Here is a 24,323-nt window from a genome sequence, read left to right as displayed (position 1 = left end):
CTGATAAATAAGTCACAAGTCTATTTGAGATACTTTAAAGATATTTTTTATTTCCTTTTAATAAAGACAGTGTATATATACACTCAGTGTCCACTTTAATAGGAACACCTTTACATCAGATCATTTATGCAGTTCTTCAATCCACCACTCGTGTGGCAGCAGCATAATGCAATGAGTCAAGAGCTTCAGTTAATGTTCACATCAGCCATCAGAATGGGGAAAAATGTGTGATCTCTGTGACTTTAACCATGGCATGTTTGTTAGATTGATACTCAATTCTAATTCATTCATTCTAATATTTAATGTGAACATTAACTGAAACTCTGGACCGTATCTGTATGACTTCATGCACAGGATTGGCTGATTGGATAACTGCATAAATAAGTTCCTAACAAAGTGGACAGTAATTGTATTCTGTACAAACCTTTAATTCATGTGCGGGCAAATCCAGTGTAACGTTTATGCATAAAATATATGGGAATGACACTGACAGATGACAAGACTACGTGCAATGAAAGACATAGAAATAGAAACAAATATTCATGTTCATTAGGACACTGCAATGACAGATGCAAATGCAAAATGACAACAAAAAAAAAGGACAAAGCAAGCACAAAAACAGAAAGCATCAGTGGGTAAATGGAGAATTCAATCTGTAACAATGACTGAGCAAAGAAAATCGACCATTTACCAATGAAACAATACACATCCATTCGTTCATCTGAGAGCTTATAGCTGAAACAGGTGCTGGAGTGCAGAAAACACTCCTCTGAACATTTTCACAGGAGAATTACAGACAGGCAGTTCACTATCACGCAAACACAACGTCTTGAGAACAATCCAAGCTGATGTGTACAATTCCATACAATGGATATAAGACATCTACACACCCCTATTAAAAAGGCAGTTTTTGATGATCGACCAGAAATTTCAGAGTTTTCCATTTTCAGTGTGATGTTAAATCCAGGGAAAGAAGATAACATTCAGGGTAAGAAGAAAAAAAGAGTGAAATTCCTTTCCCTTTTCAGCTTACTAGCAGAAACCTGTCTGTACTACTTATCCGATCTATTCCGTCATGGGGAGCCTGTGCCTATCTCGGGCGTGTAAGGCAGGATACACCCTGGACGGAGTGCCAACCCATCACAGAGCACACACTCATTCACACACTACGGGCAATTTAGAGACTCCAATCAGCCTAGAAGCATGTCTTGCAATGCATGCAAACTCCACACACACAGTGAGTGGGAGCGAGACTCGAACCCGGGACACTGGAGATGTGAGGCGAACGTACTAACGACTAAAGCCAGCGTGCCACCTACACCTGAATGTTTCACACTAAAATCAACTGGTATTTGTAACTATTCAAAACATAAAATGTGGCTCATTTTCCCCCCCTAAATATTTCTGGTTATACATGTAATTTCACATTGATGACAGAAACAATTCAAACTTGATTCATCAATCATCACATCTTCCTACATCCCCAAAACCCATCATTTTAACAAGGGAGAGTAGATTTTTTATATCATTGTTCACCTTAGCCCCTTGTTCAGGGGCTAAAACATGACTTTAATAATCACAGTAAAGTTGCACCCTCTTCTTGACTTGGATTCAGTTATTGTTTTTAATGGATGCAGTACTACTACTGGCTAATAGCCATACGAGGTCAGTGGAACTGTCCGAAGAATTCACTATATATCCTGAATGAAGTACATTTTGAAGCAGTGGTCAGAAAAACTGGCCTCTACCTCAGCGCTCTTGAGCACAAGCCTTCATGTCTGCTAAAATCAAAAACATATATACATATAACAAAAAACTCACAGTGATTAATATCCCGTGTAACTAAACAGTATTCCAGACTGGAAAACAGCGGCGATGCAACAGTTTCTAGAAAACCATCAGATTCCTAATCAAAGCCCTCTACTGCAAAGTCACAATGCTAATACATTCAGTGAGAACCCTCTAAAATATGGCAACAGCACTAAAATACAGCGAAAAGAAGTTCTCACGCAGGATCATGATTTATAAAATGCACCGATTCATTTAAAAACGGACTCATCTCTTCAGGAAAATTATTTTTTTGGATTATTAATATTAAATAGTGAAGAACTAAAATTCATATCTGAAGCCAAAATTTGGGGAACTCTGAAAAAACTGAAAACCAAGTTTAATTAATAATATTTAATAAAAATTAATAATAATAATAATAATAATAATAATAATAAGTGGTATTAGAATTACTACCTGCATTAGATACTACATACATTATATATATATATATATATATATATATATATATATATATATTTTATATACTAGATGCATTAGAATATAATGGATTAATACTAAATTTAAAGATGTCATTTTTTATATATTATATATATATATATATATATAGAGTGATGTCAGGGTGTTCAAATGTTCAAATCCTGCTAACATTTTTACTTTTGTAGACAAAAATCTAATGGTGTTTTTAGACATCATCAAAGAGTTATATCTGGAGAGCATATAGCAGCATTAACTGTTGGTCTCTTTTGTCAGGGATAGATAATCCTGTAATTAGGATTTTTATCAGGAGAATGGACAGAATCTCAAGACTCAACTCAACTTCAATGTTAAAACTTTTCAAGAACCTACAGAGGTGTGGGTAAGTGGATAAAATTACTTATTATTATTTTTTTTTTTTTACTGATAGCAAGACATGAAGAATTTTCCACTGAACTGTTCGAGTAACCATGATACTATGATTTTATCTTTAAAGGGCTGGTGTGTCTGTGGGTCTTTGTTCCAGCCAAACTACTTTTTCAGTAGTTTGCAGAAGCTTTTTGTACACATCACTGTTAAAGAGGAGGAGACTGACATGGTCCTGCACCAGCAGGATAAAAATCTGTGCAAGACCCAAAATCTAAAGATACTGCCAACACAGATGACACCTGTGAATCTAATCGCTACGGTATTTTGAGCCGAAATTGCCTCATTTTTTTGACGCAAATGACGCCAAATATTCACTACACACATTAAGTGACTTTTTTCAACATTTAGTGCACGTTCAGGGAATTTGCAGCTGAAATGAATGATTCAATGACACTGTCTTTGCTCCTGATGTGTGAAATATATATATAAATATATATAAATATATGTAATAAGCTTCATTCCTGATGTGCATAGCAAAACTATTCTATCCACACTTAATCTGTCATGTCAAATAAAAGCTTCTGACTTGTGCAAGACTGCATAAAATCTGAAAAACACAATAAAAATCAATACGGCTAAGGCTTATGAGGAAAACTGCTAAGGCAAGAGAGTATTTACACAGTACCAACTACAAGCACTGCAAATTCCATTCAAATTCTTTTTTAAAAATGGTTTTGCAGATGCCTTACAAGACTGATTGTCTGCACACATCCATACAGATAAAACTGTACAGATATCTCGGTGAAATGCTTCCCCAGTTGCATGATCTCAGATTCAGAAGTCATATCCCCCTTAAATGACTATTTCTTTTGGCAACGTATGCGAAAGGCATGTTGAAAAGACACTACTGAGTGGATTGGTCTGTAGCCATCATGCGCCGTCGTTTACGACCTGGAGTAACCCTGAGCAAGCTGGAATTCCCAATAGTGCAAACAGTCACAGGCCACAGCAGCATGTGTGCAGAGACAGGCCACACAAAAATAAAAAATAAAAACGGTCAACGGAGTTTCCTCATATGACCTGAAGCAGCAGGAAAGACATGGCGCAGGAACATGTGCACTTAAGAGGAAGCCCATAACCAACAGAGGAGAAACCAATGTGCTGTTATTTACACTCTGATGATCACAATCTTTTCCTAACCTTTGTTTTCCAGAGGTGCTAACAAAAAATCCTAGCAAGCAAAATTTGCCACAGTATGTCATACACTCACCACCCACTTTATTAGGAACCCCTGCTGATTTAAGCATTTTATCCAATCAGCCAATCATGTGGCAGCAGCACAATGTATAAAGGTATGCAGATACAAGTCAAGAACTTCAGTTAACGTTCTCTCAGCATGCACAAAACATCAAACCTTGGGGTTGATGGACTACAGAATGCTCACACTTTCTAAAATACTCGAACTGCCCTTCTGGTAAAAAAAAGTCCATGCCTCTGTTAAAGTCACAGAGATCGATTTTTCCTCATTCTAATGGTTCTCTTGACTGTATGATCTTTTGCACTATACTTCTGCCACATGATTGGCTGATTAACTGCGTAAATGAGCAGGTATTCCTATTAAACTGGACAGTGAGTATATATTGGTAGAGAGATTTTAAGGCTTATTTTATGAATATATATATATAGCTCTTTTCTGCCAGATGAATTGCCTATGCTTTCGGTGTCACCCCTGAAAAAGCAGAACAACGTAATTTACATAGAAATCTAAATGCTACAGCTAAACGGAAGATTATAGCACCTCTGGATTTCCATGGAAAATGATGAGAGCTTATCTCAGTGAGCAGATAAAAAAGCTAGATAAAAAAAAAAAAACAGCCGTAGAATAAGTAACAAAAATCTGATTTCTTTATCTGTGACACATCTCTGCACACACTGGATTCTGGCCGTGATCGCTGTAACATCACTCACAAGTGCTCGGCCTCATCACCTGAGGGGTATGTGCGTGTGTTGGTGTGTTAAGAAGTTGGCCCTCTGGGCCTACAGCCACTTCCTGAGTGTGTCCAGGTTGTTCTTCATCCAGATGATGTTCAGCTGAATGTTCTCGATGACCTCCTGAACACTCCTCATCTGAGATCCTCTCTCCTTCAAAGAGCTGAAAAACCTCTGAACCTGAGCAGAGATGCAAATTGTAATGTTTTAGAATTCAATCAATTTGTGTAGACTTTAAACAATAATCCCATTTCCTTGATGAAACCAACCTCCTCAAGGTGCATCTTTGTAGAGAAATGGCTGGTTGTAGACATGATTATGCTTTGCAAAGAGAAACTGCCAATAGGAAATCTTTAAAAAAGGGGAAATCTGGTTAGAATTATCGGATCATGTTGCAATCATTTCAGGAATTTTCTTGTGTGATACTTACTTTTGTGTGAGTTTATCCCAGTTTTCCTTCACAAAATCCCAAGCGTACAGGTAACCTGTGAAATGTCTGCTTACTCTGTTAATCACCAGAGGAAGTTCAGGGGTCTGAATCAGACTTCCATCAAGACCTGCTTTTAAGATCCTAGAAGAAACAGGATTTCCCTTGTGAACATATCAAGAATCTTTCTGAGTTGCCGATGGATGGTTGATGTATCGGAGTCTTACCATGCGATTTTCTGCATGTCCTGAGTGCTGGCTAAAGCCTCCAGTGTTTTGCGTTTCTCCGAGTCGTATAGGGAGCGCACATAAGAGTTGTACAACGTGGTCCAATCTTCGTCAGTTTGGGCTGCTACAGACAGAACTGCTCTCAGGAGGTCTCCAGGAATCCTGAAGAAGGAAGAGAAATACATATCTCATATACATATCACTGTGGCACAGGAATGTCCAAAAAAAAAAAAAGAAAGAAAGAAAAGAAAGCAAGCTCACAGCAATCTGATAAAGATCTTAAAACCTGTCTGTTAACATGTACTGGAATTTTAGCATGAAACTAAAATAAGAGTTTATTTAAGGTAAAGTTATAGTAACTGACAGAAGAATGACTCTGGAGCAGGGATTGTTTGGGATTAAAATTTCAGGGGGGAAAAACACTAACTTGAACAAATACAAACACGGACGTCACCCACGCCCATCGAGAACTAAAATAATGGAAACTTAAACTAAAATAAAGATAGATTCATTCATTATTAAAACAAGAAAAGCCCCAATAAAATTATACAAATAAATCTAAACTAAATTAAAAAACACTAAAATAAAATAAAATAATATAAAAACAGTTATGGAAAAAGCTTATTAGATGAGCTTTAAATAATAATAATAATCTAAATTAAATAAACAATATTTTATTGATTTTTAATTAATTATTTTATTAATTAAATAATAATAATAAACACCTCAAATAATATACATATTACATTTAATAGCTCAAACCTACGTCTTATTCGAGGATTTCCACTGATCAAAGAGCTCTTTGGCCTTCTTGGTGCAGTTTGGTCTTTTGAGGGTGCAGGCTGTCTCCAGCAGGACTGACCTCAGACTCACTTTAGACACAGAGGTCTCCTCTCCCCATGACTGGCTGTCCATCAGATTGCCGAAATTATCAAAAATGTAGTCCTTGAGAAACGAGAGAGAATAAACGGCCGCAACTGGATTTATTTTTTATCAGCACCTGAACTGAGCTGAAGAACTTCAAAACTATTACTCAATACATCAGAACTAGACGATGGAATGTGAACTGTAAGAAAAACCAACCTTTAGCTTGGCCACTAGATTTAAATCTGATCTTTTCTCCAGCAGCCTGTAGATGGAGCCAAGCTGCATCAGGGCTTCAGTCAGCGGCGCCGTTTTGGTTTCGTTCTTCAAATACTCCAAGAGATTTAGCACTTGTCTGAAGGGCACCCTACCTAGCCTGATCAAAATAAATAAAGTTTATAGCACTTTTTTTTCACCGTTGATTAAGCTTTACCTCGGTAGCTCTGATGTTACCTTTAATAGCAAACTTCCTAAGTATGTATTCATCTACATTACTGTATCTTAGGAATTTCCTGAACCTTGGATAAAAGCCAAATGCTACCTTGACAGAGCAAAGATGTTATTAATGAGAGATGCTCGGTCCTCCGGTGGAAGAACGTCGACGTTTTCCTTCAAGGCTGTGATCAATGCGCTCCAGCCTTCATCTCCGTAGTCCACTATGTAGAATCCCTCACTCCGGTAGTTAAACTTCAGCCACTTCACACTGCCTGAAATGTTAAAGGTGGCTGAAAAAGATTTGGGGGAAGAAAAAAAAAAATCTATTTAAAAACAAGGTTAATATCTAGTGCTGTGACAAGAGCTCTGTCATTTTCTTCACATGATTTCAACTGTCCAAAATGCGATGATCAAACTGGACCGAGACAGGTTTCTATGGTTACAAGAGTAAAACCAGAAAAAAAATATATATATTTACCCATTTTGTTCTTAAAATAAAACATTTGCTTGCAGGAGATGGAGCTGGTACAAGTGTTATTGACGTACGTCAGGGGGATGTACCACAAGTCACTGTGAGGAGAACAAAGACACATCTGAATGAGAAGCTCAGCTGATTTTCATCGGATCTTATTAGATTAGGATTTGATGTAATTCTTGACCCTGCTACATGACAAAAGGGTGTTTTTATAGTGCACATGCCTCTGTCATGAGAACACAGCTTAATCCCAGGGTTGGTTAATACAATGATTGGCATTTTTTAGGAACTTTTTGTACATTAACAGTGAGCCTTGCTTTGGCTGACCTTTCTTTGCAGAACTTTCAGCTGAGATTTTTCATAAAATCTTGAACAATGACATTTACACAATGCAATTTTTTTAAAAAAAGGAAAAAACTAAACCTATTTGTCAGAAATTTTGGGGACTGTGTTGGTATTTCGCATGCATCAGTTCAATGGTATGTCCTGTTCAGACTGGTGTTGGCCACCTTAAAAAGAGCGAATACTGATTTGATCAAATACCTGTGATCTGTGATATTGCCAGCATTTAGGAGGAAATGCTCTTGTGTTACTTTCACTTGGTTTCCTGTTTGGTTCACGGTGATCAGAGGAAAACCTTTCTGTACAGTCCAGGTGTTCATAATCTCTGCCACATTCATGCGGGGGTTTGTGAACTGGAACGGCAGAGACAATGGGGTGAATGAGGTGTAATTAATATTCAGCAATTCCTCAGGCATGGAGAAGGCTGTACCTGTGAAAGGCTGTCCCACAGATCTTCCTTCTCCGTGTTACTGAAATTGTACTTTTTCAGATACTCTATCACTCCTTTCTTGAACGCTCCTTCGCCAAGTGTCGCATTGAGCATGTGTAAAAGAGAGGCACCCTGAGTGAGAACAAAAGATAATGAAAAGGACAAGGTTAGTTTCTAGTTGGTGGCCTGAAGGACACAAGAAGAAACATGCTCAGAATGAGCAACCTTCTCGTAGGACACAGAGTCAAACATCTCTTCCACTTCCTCTGGAGCAGCTACTTTAGCAGACACAGGATGTGATGAATTCATCGCGTCTTTGGCCAGGGCTCTGAAGCGTACATTCAGGAACTCGTTGTCCTGAAAAGGAGAAAACCAAGACATTATAAAGCTGGATTTAGAATGCTTATAGACAGCATCTTTAAAATAGAATGATGATGCAAATTCATTCATATCAACAGGACATAAGAAAAATGTGTTCAACTGCTGAATCAGCCAGCTTTTCACCTAAACCAGTGCTTTCAGTATTTGTGCAGGATGAGTGTGTGCACGCATTCATTAAATTCATGTACACATGTAGCAGCTATTATGACTTATAAATTATATACACGAGTTATTGTGACATATGGAGGCATGATTAACAAACACTTACAATGTCAAGATTGGGGAAGACTTTCTCAATAGACAAAAACTGCATGTATGTCGCAAATCCTTCATTCAGCCAGAGGTCATTCCACCAGCGCATAGTGACCAGGTTCCCGAACCACTTAAACAGGAAAAAACAAACACACAAACGAACAAAAAAATATTTAAAATATGTTTTATTTTGCAGTTCTATGCAAGTCAATCCAATAGAGTAACATGTGGAGGGTGGAATGGAATCTACAGCCATTTATGATTTAATAAGTCAATGTCTTAACACTCAACACGACCACAGAGAGCCCTACCCAGCATTAGTACATGGTTCAGAATAAAAATTGCTGGTTAAACAATACTTAAATACTTCATTAATCAGTGTGGAAATGTTAAATACAAGGCTTTGTTCCATTTTTCTTGACAAAGCAAGCTAAGTCAGAGGCAGCAGTGAACTCTATTACTTCCTCTTATGCTCTATTTATTTGTGTAACGTCTATATACACATTAACCGAGAGCTTGTATATGACTAGATACACTGAGAATAAGGAAAATGTACCTGATGTGCAAGCTCATGAGCAATGACGGAGGACACTAGTTGTTTATCCATGGGTGAGGAACGATGAGACACGAGCAGTGTTGTCTCCCGGAATGTGATGAGACCCCAGTTCTCCATTGCTCCAGCGAGGAAGTCTGGAATGCCCACCAAGTCTGTTGATAAAAGAGAGACGAGTAATGAAATTTGCCAAAAATAAATCCAAGCACAAATTGAGTTACGAGTAAACACATTCGGCACGGATACGTGACCACACGCTGAACTGAATCGCTTCCATTTGCTATGGTTCTGTACAGTGGAGTCTGTCTCACCTAATTTTTGCAATGGATAATCAATTTCAAAGAAACTATTGTAGAACTTCAGCAGTTTGGTGGCTGTTTCCAGCGCATAACTGGCTTGATCTTTTTTATCTGGAACTGCATATACAGAGACCTGTGGAAAATGTGATAAAGAGGAGCAGAGATATTCAACTTAATCTATTCAGGAATTAGAAAACTGAATGAACACACACACACACACACACACACACGAGACATGATTATTCTTCCTGGATGCACATTTTTGAAAAACAAAACAAAAAAAAAAAAAGTATTCATATTCATAAGCGCTGTAGAGCAGGTACAAAAAGTACATACCAGAGTGTTCGAGACATTTGTACTGACACTGGTGAAGTTGGCCACAATAAATGCAACCAGGTAGGTGCTCATAGTGACACTCTTCTCAAACACATCCTCAAAAAGTTCACCTGACAGCTTATTAGTTTTGGCCTAGAAACAATAGGAGGAAAAAAAAAAAAAAAAAAATCAGTGACCCCTCAATGACAGGAAGAGATGATGGCACACATTGTTAAATCCACGTAAAAAACATGGCCTTTTTAAGCACCAAAATAAGACTTTTAAGGACTTTCTTCATGTTTATTAAAAAAAAAAAAAATAGATAAGGTTTCGATTTCTGTGTGTTATTATTCAATATAACTGCATGCATACTTTTTGCTTAAATAGCATTCTTATATATCCATGTCCCTAGTTTTCCATTCAACATATTTTTCAACATATCTGTATGTCTGCATTGGGCGATATATTGTGGTATTTGGTTTAATCAGCACTGTGAGAACATGCTGTGTGGCCTCTACAGTACAGATCTGCTGTTAATATACTGGTTATAAACTTCTGTCTTTCGAATATGAGAGGGTGAGCAGTATGGTCATGTTCCAAAACTTCTGGCAGCCCAGTGAACTATGAGAAAACCTGCTCCCTACTAGGAAATTTTGAGAGAGAGAGAGAGAGAGAGAGAGAGAGAGAGAGAGAGAGAGAGAGAGAGAGAGGGAGGGAGGGAGGGAGGGAGAGGGAGAGGAGAGAGAATGTGTGTGTGTGTGTGTGTGAGAGTGTGAGAGAGAGAGATGGTTACAGTGTCCTGATTTAGTATATATTTAGCAATATTGCACAGGCATTCTCTTTTTAGCATCCACCCAAAAACAACTCACAAATGAACTGGGGATATTACCAAAGGCATGTTAGAAAGGCTGATGTACTCTGCTTCTCTCTTTATCTTAATTAGAAATGTAGCCTTAAAAGCAGGTTCATCAAAACAAGGAAAAGCCTTGCGGGCAGCCAGGGGTTCAAACTGAGTAGCAGCCAAAACTCTGATGAAAAAGCAAGAGAAAAACAAACATGATAAATCACACCCACTGTGACGACTACCACTACTACTAATAACGATATAATATCAATAAAATAAGGAACAGCTGCAATAATAATCAAGTCTACCTTCTATTTCCACCCGCGTCAGTGTAAGAGCTGTTATAAAAACCATCATAGCTGCTGGAGAGGTTTGCTAAATAGTCCATCTTCAGCACATACTTCTGTCCCTTTTTAAGTTCCTCTGAGAACTTGACAGCAATCTGCTGCCAAGGCTCGTACTCCAAGATCTCCACCTTTTTGCCTTGGAAAGTGACATTCTGTATTTTTAGGCCGGAGCTGTGCAAAACCACCTTCTTGGTCTCTTGCAGGACCACCACAGTGATGGCTACACTCCCAGTGAAAGTCATGGTGCTCAGGTTGGGATGGAGCGAGATCTCGTAGTCCACAGGACGCACGCTGGTTGGGAGCCTCAGGGATGTCCAGGGGAAGAGTTCACCATTTTTGGACGGTGGATAGATGACTTCCATGGAGGAGTTGTGCTTGTGGCAGCCTTCTTTGGAAAAGGTGCACCTGGGCAGGAAGTAGATGACCATGACAAATGAAGCAATGAGGACCAGGAGTAAGACTCCCACCACCATGGTCTTCACAGAAGGCATCGAGCATGACCCGGACGTATGCTGACGGCTGTAGGAGGCTGCGGCGCTGCGCTGGCTGGAACTGCGGTTCATGAAGGACATGCCCAGGAGTCTAGCTGAAGACTCGTAGTCCTCCTCATCTTCTTCCAGCTCATTCTCGCCAAGGCCGCGTACCAGCAGCCTGGAGCTGCGTGGCTCATAAACGACGTCATCCGAATCGATGGGGTAGGACGGCGAGTCCTTCGCTAGATCCACAACGTCAGGTTCCTCCTCAAACATGCTGTTTTCGATCATATTCCGGGGAAGTGGAGATCGGTCTGAGAACGATAATCAGATCCACACAAAAAGAATTAAATTTTACAGTTTGTGTCATAACAATAACAATGTTGGTAGCTTATTTCCTGTTGACATTGGGGATTGTATCGCTCAAGCTAAACGGGAGAGCTGCAAAAGTTCATATAGCTTGCATTTTGCACACAAGTGCAAAAACAAAATAGAAGCAGCACTTTAACCACATCAATAAATACTCAGACCCGAGAGAGAAATTCAGTGAAGAGACACATGCCATTACGTGTCTAGGTGCATATATGTAGATCTCTTATATTACTGGGTAACATTCTGAAATATTAAGCAAATATTTAGAGAAACATTTGAACAAAGTGGACCAAGTTTGGCTTCTCGACTAGTCAGACGCCTACATGTAGATTTACCAACCCAGTTTAAACATGACCACAGTCTTCCTTGTTTCATTTCCTCTGAGATGTTGTGAGAAAAACAGGCTGTGTTTCACTATAAAAACGCACTAAAACAGACTCTACCGAGAACTTAGACTTTTCTGCCCTGCTATTTAACCAGTAGCACTTAATGCAGCTTATATATGCTAAAAACATTGCTCTTTCCCCTGCTTATCACAAATCCTGGCCTAGAGAAACCCAATAAACCACTGCTTATGCAAACAAAACAATTATATCAGCTACTCTCATGCAGTCAAAACACAGGTGTGGCTTTACTCCTTATTATATACTTTACAAAACAGATTAAACTGAACCTCCTGCTTCTTATTCAGCTGTGCTCTGTACAATGGAAAATATAAGCTGTTGTTGAAATATATGCACAACGCTCTCAAGTCTTTTATGTTTTACAGCTTTATGAAAAGTCAATATTCCTTTAGGACTTGTCATTTGGGACCTGTTTGTCTGTTGGAAGTGTGTGTAAAGTAAATTTACTCATTAGACACCTTGAATTCTACATTAACTCGGGCATGTCAAGAGGAAGCAAATGATTTATCTTAGCTAGTAAAAATACAGCATGGACTTCTGCGCTGTTTTGTAGATCAAATGTAAAACTTTAGTATTTTATCCACATTACAATATTAAATCAATTGCGTCCATGTTGCGATGTCTTTTCATTATGCATTGCAGACAAACTAGAAAGCATAAAGTAAATATTTCTTCAGACTAAAATAAATGAGGATGCAGGCATTTGAGTTTTATTTGTGTCGTGACTGACTGCTGTTGTCAGATCATTTTGTTTTCCAGGACAATCATCCTTTGTGGCATGTGCAGAAGATTTTCCCAAGGAGAGGATGTGAATGTAAGTACAGCATTATTTACACGCAAGTACTGGTTTGTGTTTGTGTAGCTGGTTCGGATATACAAAAAAACAACAAACACAAACAAACAACAGGGGTACTATCAAGTACAAAGACCACTTTTTTTACATTCAAGCTTACACAAATCAGGCATAACATTATGACCACCTGCCTAATACTGTGGTCCCCCTTTTCCTGCCAAAAAAATTCCTGTCCTGTCAAGGCATGGAGTCCACTAGATCCCTGAAGGTGTGCTGTGGTATCTGGCCCCAAGATGTTAGCAGCAGATCCTTTAAGTTACACAACTTACAGGACTTTAAGGACACTTACAGACACTGACCACTGCAGACCGGGAACACCCCACAAGAGCTGCAGTTTTGGAGATGCTCTGATCCAGGGGTCTAGCCATCACAATTCGTCCCTTTTGTCAAACTCGCTCAAATCCTTACTCTTGCCCATTTTTCCTGCTTCTAACACATCAACTTTGAGGACAAAATGTTCACTTGCTGCCTAATATATCCCACCCACTAACAGGTGCCATGATGAGGAGATCATCAGCGTTATTCACGGCACCTGTCAGAGGTCATAATGTTATGCCTGATCAGTGTGAACTAAAAAAAACTAACTGTTGACGTGCTTTAAATTATCTTTAAGGTTTATTCACTTTAATTTGTGTGACAAAAAGCTAACATTCAGATTGTGTACGTCCAGTGTGTGTGTGTGTGATCTAGCTAGTCAAGCGAAAGGAGCTGCTTATCTCCTGTGACCTTAAGTGACAACGAAGCTTTGTAAATTATGGCCACCGAGACTCTCTCGTGTTGTTGACACGACATTACTCACTCACACAAGTCCTATATCAGTAGCTTTTTTTTGTTTGTTTTTTTTTTTTTTTTTTTACACACATCAGCAACATTTCGTGCTCTAAATACGAAACTACACATCGAACTTCCCCCTTCCGTGCCTTTTAAGTTGAGCCAGACACTGAAAAACCACGACGCTAGCCATTTGTGTGCGCGTTAGCTTACTTGACTAGCTTAGCTCCACAGCGTGCAGGTCAGATCAACAGAAGAGTGTTTACAATAACAGCGTGAATAACTTGAGTGCATCACAAACAGCCTGGCTTTACAAGAAACCTGCTTTATGTGCTAAGCGTTCGGAGTAATGCTACATATTATTATTGTACGTCACAACAACAGAGAGCTTAGCTCGGTACTTTGGCTGCCTTACCATTTTCAAACGGATCCATATTTAGATGTCAGCTCACGTCCGGGCGTGTATAAAACGTCTACAGCAAAGGCTTATTAAATAATGATGATGATGATGATGATGATGATGATGATAACAATAAAGCCCCAGATCCGCACACTCGATTGAACCCAAACAAACAGCTGAGCCCCTGTCCTAAACTAAACTGGCTTAGCTTGTCTAACAAGCTAGCTCACTTCCAGCATCATGAGCTGCTGTCCTCTTTCACTTCGCTGGATTGAAATAAACAGATAAACTCTCTCTCTGTGGATATCAGTGAAAGAACAGCACATGGACTGAAGCATTACGGGTTCCAATTCCTGTTTTAGAAGCACAAACTGTTCTTCCCCAGAGTGCTAAAGTGCTCTGGTTTACATTTAGCACTGCTCCAGGCGGCTTGCACTAGTACTACACTGTCTAATTATTATTCTCTGAGCTGGGAATCAGTGTTCAGCTAAAATAAAGGATCTTAACCCTGGTCCTCTTAGTCCCACTGCACAATACTAGTGTTTTATCAGCTCCTATACACCCACTTCATGCATGTTGAATACACACAGAATACACAAGTGACCTAGGTTCAGTGCACTACGAGGGACAGTCCACGACCAGGACACTGAACTAATCACAGAAGAAGTCTAGAAAGTATTGCATGAGATGTCATCTAGCCATCCTAACAGGGAAGCAAGGAGGATTAGTTCCCAAAATGAAAGAAATTAGAATATAATCATACCTATGGATCCATATTCCAACTGGGTTATGAAGCAAACAGACTCCATAGCCAGAGCAAAAAAGACTGAACACAGTGTAGCACCTGTAGTCACTGCCCACCAATTTGAGCTATCACATGCGGTCAATTTCTTTCACTATTATTCATTGTGGCTCTCACAATGCTATCATATGATTGTGGGCTAAAGTCCTGGCTGTTTATCTACTACATGCAGTTGAAAGTTATGTTAGGATCATCACTGACAGATTCAGATAGAGACATATATATATATATATATATATATATATATATATATATATATATATATATATACATCTTAAAGCAAAACTCCACCCTGGACACATTTTTTAATCTTTGTTTATATATCCGTTTATGTTTATCTTGAAATACACCGACCAGGCATAACATTATGACCTCCTGCCTAATATTTTGTTGGTCGCCCTTTTGCTGCCAAAACAGCCCTGACCCGTCATGCACTGTGTATTCTGGCACCTTTCTATCAGAACCAGCATTAACTTCTTCAGCAATTTGAGCAACAGTAGCTCGTCTGTTGGATCGGATCACACGGGCCAGCTTTCACTCCCCATGTGCATCAATGAGCCTTGGCCTTCCATGACCCTGTCACTGGTTCACCATTATTCCTTCCTTGGACCACTTCTGATAGATACTGACCACTGCAGACCGGGAACACTCCACAAGAGCTGCAGTTTTGGAGATGCTCTGATCCAGTCGTCCAGCCATCACAATTTGGCCCTTCGTCAAACTCGCTCAAATCCTTACTCTGGCCCATTTTTCCTGCTTCTAACACATCAACTTTGAGGGCAAAATGTTGACTTACTGCCTAATATATCCCACACACTAACAGGTGCCATGATGAGGAGATAATCAGTGTTATTCACTTCACCTCACTGCTCATAATTTTATGCCCGATCGGTGTATGTGACACGTTCAGCAATTATGGTGTTAGTATGTGTGTTGGTGTTGTATTTTTGTTCATATTTGTATTGTTATTCCTGTATGAAGATATCTGTCACTCTGACAGTAACAGTAACAATGGTGTTCAATAGGCAAAAACATTCAATACTTTTCTCCCTTCACCATTTTCAGCAGCGACTTGGCTCGATAGCAATCTATTAGTTAACCTGTGGAACCTGATCTGTTTGAGTAATGTGTAAGGATGTGCAGACAGACTAAAGGACTAAAGCTCTGCTGCACTAAGATCACATGATAGTCAGAAAGATTAAGAAAAAGGAATTCATTCAGTGTGGATTTTTAAGAAGCTTAATTTAAGGAAGTGCAAATGCCAACAACTGCAAACAAAACCGGAAACGGAAAATCTACCGTAGCCATTTTTTTTTGACATGGTGTCACTTTTCAGGAAAATATTTTGTTCCACATTCAGACTAAAGGAACAAACAAAGAATGTAGACATCTGTGTATTTTTTCCTCATAGATGCTACATGCAAATTAGAAAACAAAAGCAAGCCAGACTCAGGAAGCCAAAACGATGACCCAATTATTTACGTTTAATTTTATGAACAAATCAGAAACTATCAAACCATATTTAAGCCTCAATAGTTAACAATCATTTTTTTTAGAAAACCTAAAGACTACAAAACACTAATCACCACACAGGCAACACATTTCTGTTTCCCCGTATATCCATTTACCCTGAAATACAAAACAACTCAAAACATGCTTAATGAAGGTAAAACTTTCTCATCACAGCTTCAAGTACTGCATTCTTATATGAAATATCTTCTTTGTTTATAAAAAAAATGTGTGAAAATTTCTATTCATTCATCAGCATGATATTGTGCAGCAGGTGAAGTTTCTAATTCAGTCTCTTCTGAAGCCACGTCCTCAGAGTTTCCAAATTCCTCTCCAGCCACAGAATGTTTTTCTCCACGTTCTCCACAGCCACCTGAGTGACACGGAGCTGAGACGACTGTTCGCGAATGGAAGCGAAGAAATCCTTGATCTGGAAAATCAGGACACGCGTGTTTTGGGTAAGGGTTCCGCATAACAGTGATAAAGATATTGAATCCTTTTAAAATAGACAAAATGAAACTCACATCAGCGAGCTCTTCTTTAGATGAAAACTGCCCGGTTGTACCTATGATTATATTTCTGATACAGAATGATCCAAGTTGAAATCTGCAAAGAAGAAAAATATATAATCTTTGCACATCTTAATCACATGCTTCTGAAATCACCCGTTCTTTTCCCCTGAAACTCTATAGTACACACAATTTTTACTGAGAACAGCTATGTCAGACTCTGGCTTGCATGGCAAATGCGTCACATAACCTAAGGGTAATAATAATCAGATTTAAAAACAAAAGTTTTAACAAAGAAAAACCTGTGGAACTGATATATCAAAGCTTTCGGTCATAGGAAAGTGCTTAGAATAAAGGACTTCTCAGTAGCCTAGTAATATAGCGTAAAATAATGATAAGGGGATAATCACTGTTATTCAAGTCACTTGTCGGTGGTCATAATGTTATGCCTGATCGGTGTATACTGACATTCTGAACTATACTGTACTTACTTTTCTACCAGTTTATTCCAGTTGCTCTTCACGAAATCCCAAGCTAGAAAATGACCCTCTGGATTTCTGGCCACAGTGTATATTACTGTAGATAAATCCTGGGCTCTTATCACCGATCCTTCCATTCCAAGCTCCAGCAGCCTGAAATCAAATCCAGTTGTATCCATTATGTAAAGCATAATGTTTAACATCAATCCAAAGTATGTTATCCAAATGAAGTGCTGGATAACTGGATAGATAATAATATACCGCTGCAGCTTTTTGGGATCCTTGTAGCTTGTCAGTGCTGAGAGGATTTTGCTTTTCTCTGCTGCACTTATGGAAAGCACATACTTTTCCAGTAGGTAGTGCCATCCGTGATTATCCTGGGCTCCAACTGTGTAGATGGTCTCAGCCACATCAGTGGGTAAGCTATAGACACCAATTCACATTCTGTAAACTATTCACCATCAACTCAGATACACACACACAGTGTTGTTAGTATGGAATTTATGATCAGTTACAAAATATGTGGATCATGAGCACAAATCAACAGGAAGTAAAAAATTAAAGTATATTAGAGTATTTCAAATGACCTGATTGTTCCATTAGAGTTCATCCAACTTTGGAAGAAATGTTTGGCCTTTTCGATACAGGGAGAATAACCAAGATCACATGCTAGGGACAGGAGCTCTGAGCGCAGCCTCCTATCTGAGACTGTGCCCTCGTCACTCCAGGTCTGCTTGTCTATCACGTTTCTAAAATACTGCAGGATGTAGGTCTGTGGGACAAAAGCAAATCACACACAAGGGTCATTTTCATTCCACGATGCAATTTTTTCAATCCAATATGTGAAAAAAAGGCCTTATGGCAGGATTTTTGCCATCTCACATGAGAACCACAAACAGCCTGAAATAAACACTCTTCTTTAACTGAGATGCACAAGACTAACTTGGAGTAGCAAATTAGATTGACTCTAACGTCCTGGAAATGTCTTGCTGAGGGACGTCTGGCACATTACATTAATTTAGTTAGGCGGAACCACTGATCACAAACTGACAGTGTGGTCTGCTAGTAATACAGATGCAGTAGTGTGTAACTAATAGGTTAAAAACATCAGCCTGACACATGACGCTGGGATACCTTGAGATTTTGAGTGACATCAGCTATATTTCTCTTCTCTACCATCTTGTAAAATGATTCTAAATATCCGATGCCTTGAAGGAGGGGAACGTTGTGCGTCTCAGACTTTAAGTAGGTGATCAGATCCAAAGCTTGGTTCAGTGGCAAGCGCCCTGCCCTGGTGAGATGAAATAAAAGGATGTAGAAAAGAAACAGAACATGTACATATTTTTGCGAATCATTGCCATATTTTGTGTATATATTTTCCAAAAAACATTAAAAATAGTGCAGAGCAAGGATTTACATAAAAAAGGAAATAAAACAATTAATCGCAATTAATCACATTAAATAGCTCAAATAATTGAGATCAGGTAATTATGTTATTATTGTTACAGGAATAAAATGCGGCCTAATTGACTGACACTGATATACTACGATTTTATTTTTTAGTTAAATACATATTTGAATGTAAAGCATTATCCTATTAGGTGAGAAAAAACCTAAATATAAAATATATTAATCTAGCCAGTGTGTACAGTGGCTATATCAGTAATAGTCTTAAACAATGAATATTTTAGAGAAGTAAGACTAGAAGATAGAGAGCTGACCCATTTTTAGATTTGTTTTTGGCTTAACTACGACACCTTGTGTTCAAACCAGGAAATATTGCTTAATATTAATAGCTTGTAGCAACATGCATTTATATTCCATTTCAGATTTCTAACAGATATATTGTGTTTAAGAGCTTACGTGACCAGCTGAAAGGCATTGTGAATGAGGTTGGCTCTGTCCTTAAAGCTCACAGCACTGTGGTTTACTTGCAGAAGGTTGATTAGTGCACTCCAGCCCTCAGCATCATAGTGGATAATGTAGTAGCCGTTCATGTCTGTGTTAAACTTCACCCAGTCCACTTCCTGATCGAGGGTCAGCATATCTGAGAAGTGAATAAGCATTTCATAAAACTGCCTCCTTACTTGACTCTATGAGTTAAATCAAATTCAATGAAAATCAATCATCTTGTAGTAGTTCAGACCTGATTTGGTCTCTAATATATGCCTCATTTCTTCACTGGAGTGGCTGGTTTTGTAGGTCAAAGGAATGTGCCATAGATAGCTGTTTAGATCAAAGAATGAGAAATTATTCTTTCTAAACTAAACTGCACACAAGCACAGAAACTATTTATTACTACGTTAAGGTTTAAGCAAACATAAAGGTTTTCAGTAATTACCCAGCTTGCATTGAGGGCCACTGTGGGTCACTGGGCTGGACTGTCTTTATGAATCTCTCCTGCTCAATGTACAGCTTGGTTCCCTGCCTCTTAACCGTCACCAAAGGCATGCCCTTCTGTAGAGTCCATGTGTACATCATCTTTTTCAGGTCTATATGCTCACCGGCAAACAGATACTACAGACAAGTGATGAGTTACACACAATCTACTCTTTCATAATCAAACATATAAGACTCTTAAGTGTGAATTGAATCATACAGCATTTTTGGTAGCCTGCCTGTCACTATAGCAGTATTCTCCCAATGTAAAATCCTCTTCAGAGCAGGTCTGTAGAGCAGAGAAACATACAATACTTCACATTAGAAACTAATTATAAAAGCAGAATTCCATCATTCTTGAAAAAGGAAGAGGGGAAAAAACTTTTTACATTGATCAGGCTGTCCCACAGATCCTCATTCTTGGCGTTCTTGTATTGAAATTTCCTCAGGTACCTGACTATGCCACTCTGGAAGACATCATCTGTCAGGAAATTCCGCAGCATGTGTAGAATGCATGCTCCCTAAACATTCAACACAAACTTTAATTATTAGCAGGGAAACTTTGGCTGACCTTTTTACACCTGGTTGTTTTATGTCTTGTATAGGGCTATGATAACCACATATGATAAGACTATAGTCAAATGCATCACTGGATATCCAGATCAAAATCTTATTACATATCCACTCTTAATACTTGTGTCACATCCCATCTGGAATCTGAACATCAGAGGGAGCCCTCACTTGAGTTTTAATTGGTCACGTGATCCATTTCCTGGTTCCCACACGGACGTTTAAGCAGCACGCACACACACATCTACGCAAAGTATCGTTCCTAGGTGACATACTGAGCGTTCAGGATTCTTTGTTGGATTACTGTGTTTGACCTTGCCTGTTCTTTGACCACTGATTTAGCCCTGTGTTGTTGGATTACTGTGTATGATCTCGTTTGTACTGTTTTTGCGCTTCGGATTTGTTACAGTGTTTTTCCAGTTTTTACTTTGCTCTTTGTTTTCTTGACCACATTTTTTTTCCTGTCGATTCTGCTGTTAATAAATCCCGCTGATGGATTCTGCAAACAATGCCTCTGGCGCTTCATTACAACTTGCTTCCAGTTGGTTTAAGCAAATGGTGTTTAAAATGTGGCTTGAGAATTTATTCATGTTGCTTTTTTTGAGTGACCAGATTAAAATTTTCTTTAAATGTGTGTGTGGTTTTTTAGGGAATGTCTATATAGATGATAGTCCTAATGCACGAGGAAATGATTCAAAGTCGAGACTCACCTTGTCATAAGACACTGTATCAAACATCTCCTTTATTTGAGTGGGGTTCTCTGCAGAAGAAGAGATCGCTCTGGATGAGTTGAGTGAATCTCGACCAGTTGCTAAGAAGCAGATGTCCAACAAATAATCCTCCTGAAATTCAGGTCAAAAAGAATAAATCCTGGTGAAACATTTTAATTTGGGGCATAAGATTTAAAAATAAAAGACTTAAGGATTTAAAAACATACTGCTTTCAGTTGCGGGTATGTAGCCTCGACGGAAACAAACTCCATATATTGTGCAAAGCCCTCGTTAAGCCATATATCATTCCACCACTCCATAGTTACCAGGTTTCCGAACCACTATAGAACAGTTCACATTACAGAGACTCAAAATTATAATCATCACAGATATAGTGTGGATATAAAATAATGATTTTCTTTAAGCAAATTAAGAAATTTATTTAAGAATAATTAGTAAATCTTAGTAATTCCTAGTATCACAAGGATCCAGTGGCTTCCAGTGTTGAAAGGAAGGTTTTATAGTCTCCTATGGAGAAGATTCCATGCCAGATAGAAAAGTAATAGAGACGGTAGGGCCACACTAAAAGGCAAAATCTTCATCGCGTTGCCCTTATGTTGCTCATTCATAAATAAATAAATAAAAAACAATCATAAGTGCAGTTCACTTTTATTATTGAGCTGCAGTTGTGCCACAATGAAATCACTGTCTGATCACAGTCCTGAGAGGTTTGCTGTAACTAGAAAAAAAGGCAAAAAGGCCTCTGAAAGCATCATTTTCCAGGATGATTAAGTATTTAATACAGAAATAATGAAGAAGCAATGAACATACAAAGAGAGTTCCTTCACATGGACTGCAGTAGGTTATGGAAAAATGCATTTTAAGGCATGGTAAGGAAGGTCTAGCTTTTTTGTGTGGCACACTATTCTCAGGTCACAAATAAAAAACAATACAGCTTGTGAACTGCAGTTCATGTTTTGTTCTCTGGTGATATGTTTTCTATCTGGTGTGGAATATTCTCCACAGTTTTCAGCCAAACAGCTGTTTAAAATCCACCTGAAAAAACCCCAAACATCTACAGTATGGTATATTATTGACAGTCAAATGTTTAGCCTTTAATCTATTTCATGGCAATCTGAGTAAGTTCACCTATCCATGGCATTTTTTCTACTATAAATTCACAGCAGAAAACTACCCAACCTGGCAACACTGATCCTGGCTCACTTTTATTACCCTTAGTTCCTTTTTCACCCAATTGTGTCCCATGTGCTGTGCTAACCTGATGGGCCAACTCATGTCCTATCACCAAAGTAACCCAGAGCTTGTCTGAGGTAGAGGAAAGCTCTGGATCATAGAGGAGAGATGTCTCTCTGTATGTGGTCAGACCCCAGTTTTCCATCGCTCCAGACTGGAAATCTGGAATTGCTATCAAATCTGAAGGAACATAACAGAAAAGTAAATGCAGCACATGAACACAGAATATGAAATTTAAGAGAAAGGGGAAAAACTGCACTGGAATATTTACCTAGCTTAGGGAGTGGATAGTAGATATTGAAGTACGTCTCATAAAATTCCAAAATTTTTATAGCAGCTTCAAGAGCATAGTGGGTTTGGTGCCACTTGTGTGGTGCAGCGTAAACTGAAACCTAAGAATGAACACATGACTGCACTCATTCAACATGAACGATGCCTTGTAAAGCTGCAGGATGTCACAGAATGAAACAGTAATGCTGGCAAAACTGATAAATACTGACAACTTATCAGACTTACATCAATCCCCGTTGCAGTTCGTCCCCTGACAGACTTGAAGTCACAGATGATGAAGGCCACGAGGTAAGTGCTCATCCGTACGCTTGTTTCAAACCGATCCTCAAACAGATCACCATCTAATTTCACTGTCTGCTCCTACATGAGAGAAAGCAATTTTTAGGAGATTATGCAGATTTTAAAGCAGCTGTTATCATACTTATAAACATTTCAAAATATTTCATCCAAATTAATTTTGCTTGATGATCATCACTAAAATACACTATATTGCCAAAAGTTTTGGGACACCCCTCCAAATTCAGGTGTTGTTTTTCAGAGCTGGGGCTTGACCCCTTAGTTCCAGTGAAAGGAACTCTTAATGCTTCAGCATACCAAGCCATTTTGGACAATTTCATGCTCCCAACTTTGTGGGAATAGTTTGGTGATGACCCCTTCCTGTTCCAACATGACCGCACACCAGTGCACAACACAAGGTCCATAAAGACATGGATGGGTGAGTTTGGTGTGGAGGAACTTGACTGGCCTGCAAAGAGTCCTGACCTCAACCTGACAGAACATCTTTGGCATGAATTAGAGTGGAGAGTGTGAGCGAAGCCTTCTCGTCCAACATCAGTGCCTGACCTCACCAGTGTGCTTCTAGAGGAATGGCGAAAAATTCCCATAAACACACTTCTAAACCTTGTGGAAAGCCTTCCCAGAAGAGTTGAAGCTGTTATAGGTGCAAAGGGTGGACCAACTCTATATTACATTTACGTGCATGTAAAGCCAGATGTCCCAAAACCTTTGGCAATATAGTGTAGATGTTCTGATAAGTGTCTGGTTGTATTAGCCAATCAGGAAACTCCACTTCAAGTGCAATACACATCATTTCTAATGGATTTTATCACACAATGTAAGTCCCTTCCTCTAAAGTAAGGTTTTCAACCGGGTTGAGATCTAGTAAAAGCCATATCATATAATTAACATCATTTCATTTTTTATCACATCTTACTACGGGCATGTTGGATAGGGCAATGTGTGAGGCTCCCCTTCTGATCCGGACAGAGTAGTTGGCTTTGAATATGGGCTCATCAAAACATGGAAAAGCCAGCCGTGCAGAGGTTGGCTCAAAGTGAGTAGATGCCAATACCCTGGATGTAATCAAACACAATGGACAGCAATCAAGAAATGATTATTTTCCTCTATTAGATGTTCAAACAATTTCTTTAATTTAAACCAACTAACATGAGATTGTCACACAAACCTTGTTTCTCCTTCTTCGGTTTTGTAGCTACTCCTGTAAAAGCCATAGAAACCATCAACCAATGCTGCACCAAATTCCAAATAAAGAAAGTACTTTTCTCCTGAAGACAGAATCTTAGGAGAGAAGATGGCGATCTGCTCATGGGAGGGATACTCCAGAACAGGAAGCACTTTATCAGACAAGTGAGCTTCACTCTCATCCAGTACAGTAGCTGTAATGATATCAAGGTTCTTGCTGTGCAGTACCACCCAGTTTGTATTGTTCTTCA

The 24,323-nt window shown here is 38.9% G+C and overlaps 2 protein-coding genes across 3 annotated transcripts in view; both read right to left on the bottom strand.

Annotated features, from left to right (window-relative positions):
• Positions 1 to 30: 30 nt before the first annotated feature.
• On the bottom strand, positions 31 to 14,515 carry lnpep (leucyl/cystinyl aminopeptidase). The gene is made up of 18 exons (XM_058374789.1): positions 14,103 to 14,515; positions 10,776 to 11,601; positions 10,513 to 10,651; positions 9,645 to 9,776; positions 9,321 to 9,441; positions 9,013 to 9,164; positions 8,473 to 8,586; positions 8,049 to 8,180; positions 7,824 to 7,955; positions 7,595 to 7,746; positions 7,055 to 7,146; positions 6,683 to 6,866; positions 6,361 to 6,517; positions 6,044 to 6,222; positions 5,278 to 5,439; positions 5,054 to 5,194; positions 4,893 to 4,974; positions 31 to 4,803 (listed from the first exon to the last, which is right to left on the bottom strand). Exons 1-18 carry the CDS (start codon positions 14,119 to 14,121, stop codon positions 4,672 to 4,674), a joined length of 3,048 nt encoding a protein of 1,015 aa, XP_058230772.1. The 5' UTR covers positions 14,122 to 14,515; the 3' UTR covers positions 31 to 4,671.
• Positions 14,516 to 16,358: 1,843 nt separating this feature from the next.
• erap2 (endoplasmic reticulum aminopeptidase 2) overlaps positions 16,359 to 24,323 on the bottom strand; it is a 9,990-nt gene continuing 2,025 nt past the window's right edge. For both annotated transcript variants that reach the window (XM_058375581.1, XM_058375582.1), the window contains 18 exons: positions 24,056 to 24,323; positions 23,804 to 23,942; positions 22,816 to 22,950; positions 22,571 to 22,691; positions 22,325 to 22,479; positions 21,273 to 21,386; positions 21,046 to 21,177; positions 20,155 to 20,286; positions 19,986 to 20,054; positions 19,728 to 19,903; positions 19,533 to 19,612; positions 19,250 to 19,433; positions 18,521 to 18,677; positions 17,974 to 18,158; positions 17,648 to 17,809; positions 17,399 to 17,539; positions 16,923 to 17,004; positions 16,359 to 16,828 (listed from right to left, as the gene is read on the bottom strand). The exon at positions 24,056 to 24,323 is cut by the window's right edge and continues 325 nt beyond it. In XM_058375581.1, the coding sequence (XP_058231564.1) occupies positions 16,682 to 16,828; positions 16,923 to 17,004; positions 17,399 to 17,539; positions 17,648 to 17,809; positions 17,974 to 18,158; positions 18,521 to 18,677; positions 19,250 to 19,433; positions 19,533 to 19,612; positions 19,728 to 19,903; positions 19,986 to 20,054; positions 20,155 to 20,286; positions 21,046 to 21,177; positions 21,273 to 21,386; positions 22,325 to 22,479; positions 22,571 to 22,691; positions 22,816 to 22,950; positions 23,804 to 23,942; positions 24,056 to 24,323 (2,579 nt within the window). In that variant the 3' untranslated portion in view covers positions 16,359 to 16,681. The remainder of the gene's footprint in view (positions 16,829 to 16,922; positions 17,005 to 17,398; positions 17,540 to 17,647; positions 17,810 to 17,973; positions 18,159 to 18,520; positions 18,678 to 19,249; positions 19,434 to 19,532; positions 19,613 to 19,727; positions 19,904 to 19,985; positions 20,055 to 20,154; positions 20,287 to 21,045; positions 21,178 to 21,272; positions 21,387 to 22,324; positions 22,480 to 22,570; positions 22,692 to 22,815; positions 22,951 to 23,803; positions 23,943 to 24,055) is intronic.

This window comes from Hemibagrus wyckioides, linkage group LG22, assembly GCF_019097595.1.
Source record: "Hemibagrus wyckioides isolate EC202008001 linkage group LG22, SWU_Hwy_1.0, whole genome shotgun sequence".
Classification (NCBI taxonomy): Eukaryota; Metazoa; Chordata; class Actinopteri; order Siluriformes; family Bagridae; genus Hemibagrus; species Hemibagrus wyckioides.
Note: the sequence above shows the minus strand (reverse complement) of the source record. Positions and strands in the feature narration are given on the sequence as shown.

What these genes read in the sequence shown, in the direction of transcription:
- lnpep (XM_058374789.1), bottom strand. An exon ending in TGTGGGACAGCCTTTCACAG is followed by an intron (nt 7,747 to 7,823) that starts GTACAGCCTTCT and finishes CTGCCGTTCCAG; the next exon opens with TTCACAAACCCCCGCATGAA. An exon ending in ATCTAGTGGCCAAGCTAAAG is followed by an intron (nt 6,223 to 6,360) that starts GTTGGTTTTTCT and finishes TCGTTTCTCAAG; the next exon opens with GACTACATTTTTGATAATTT.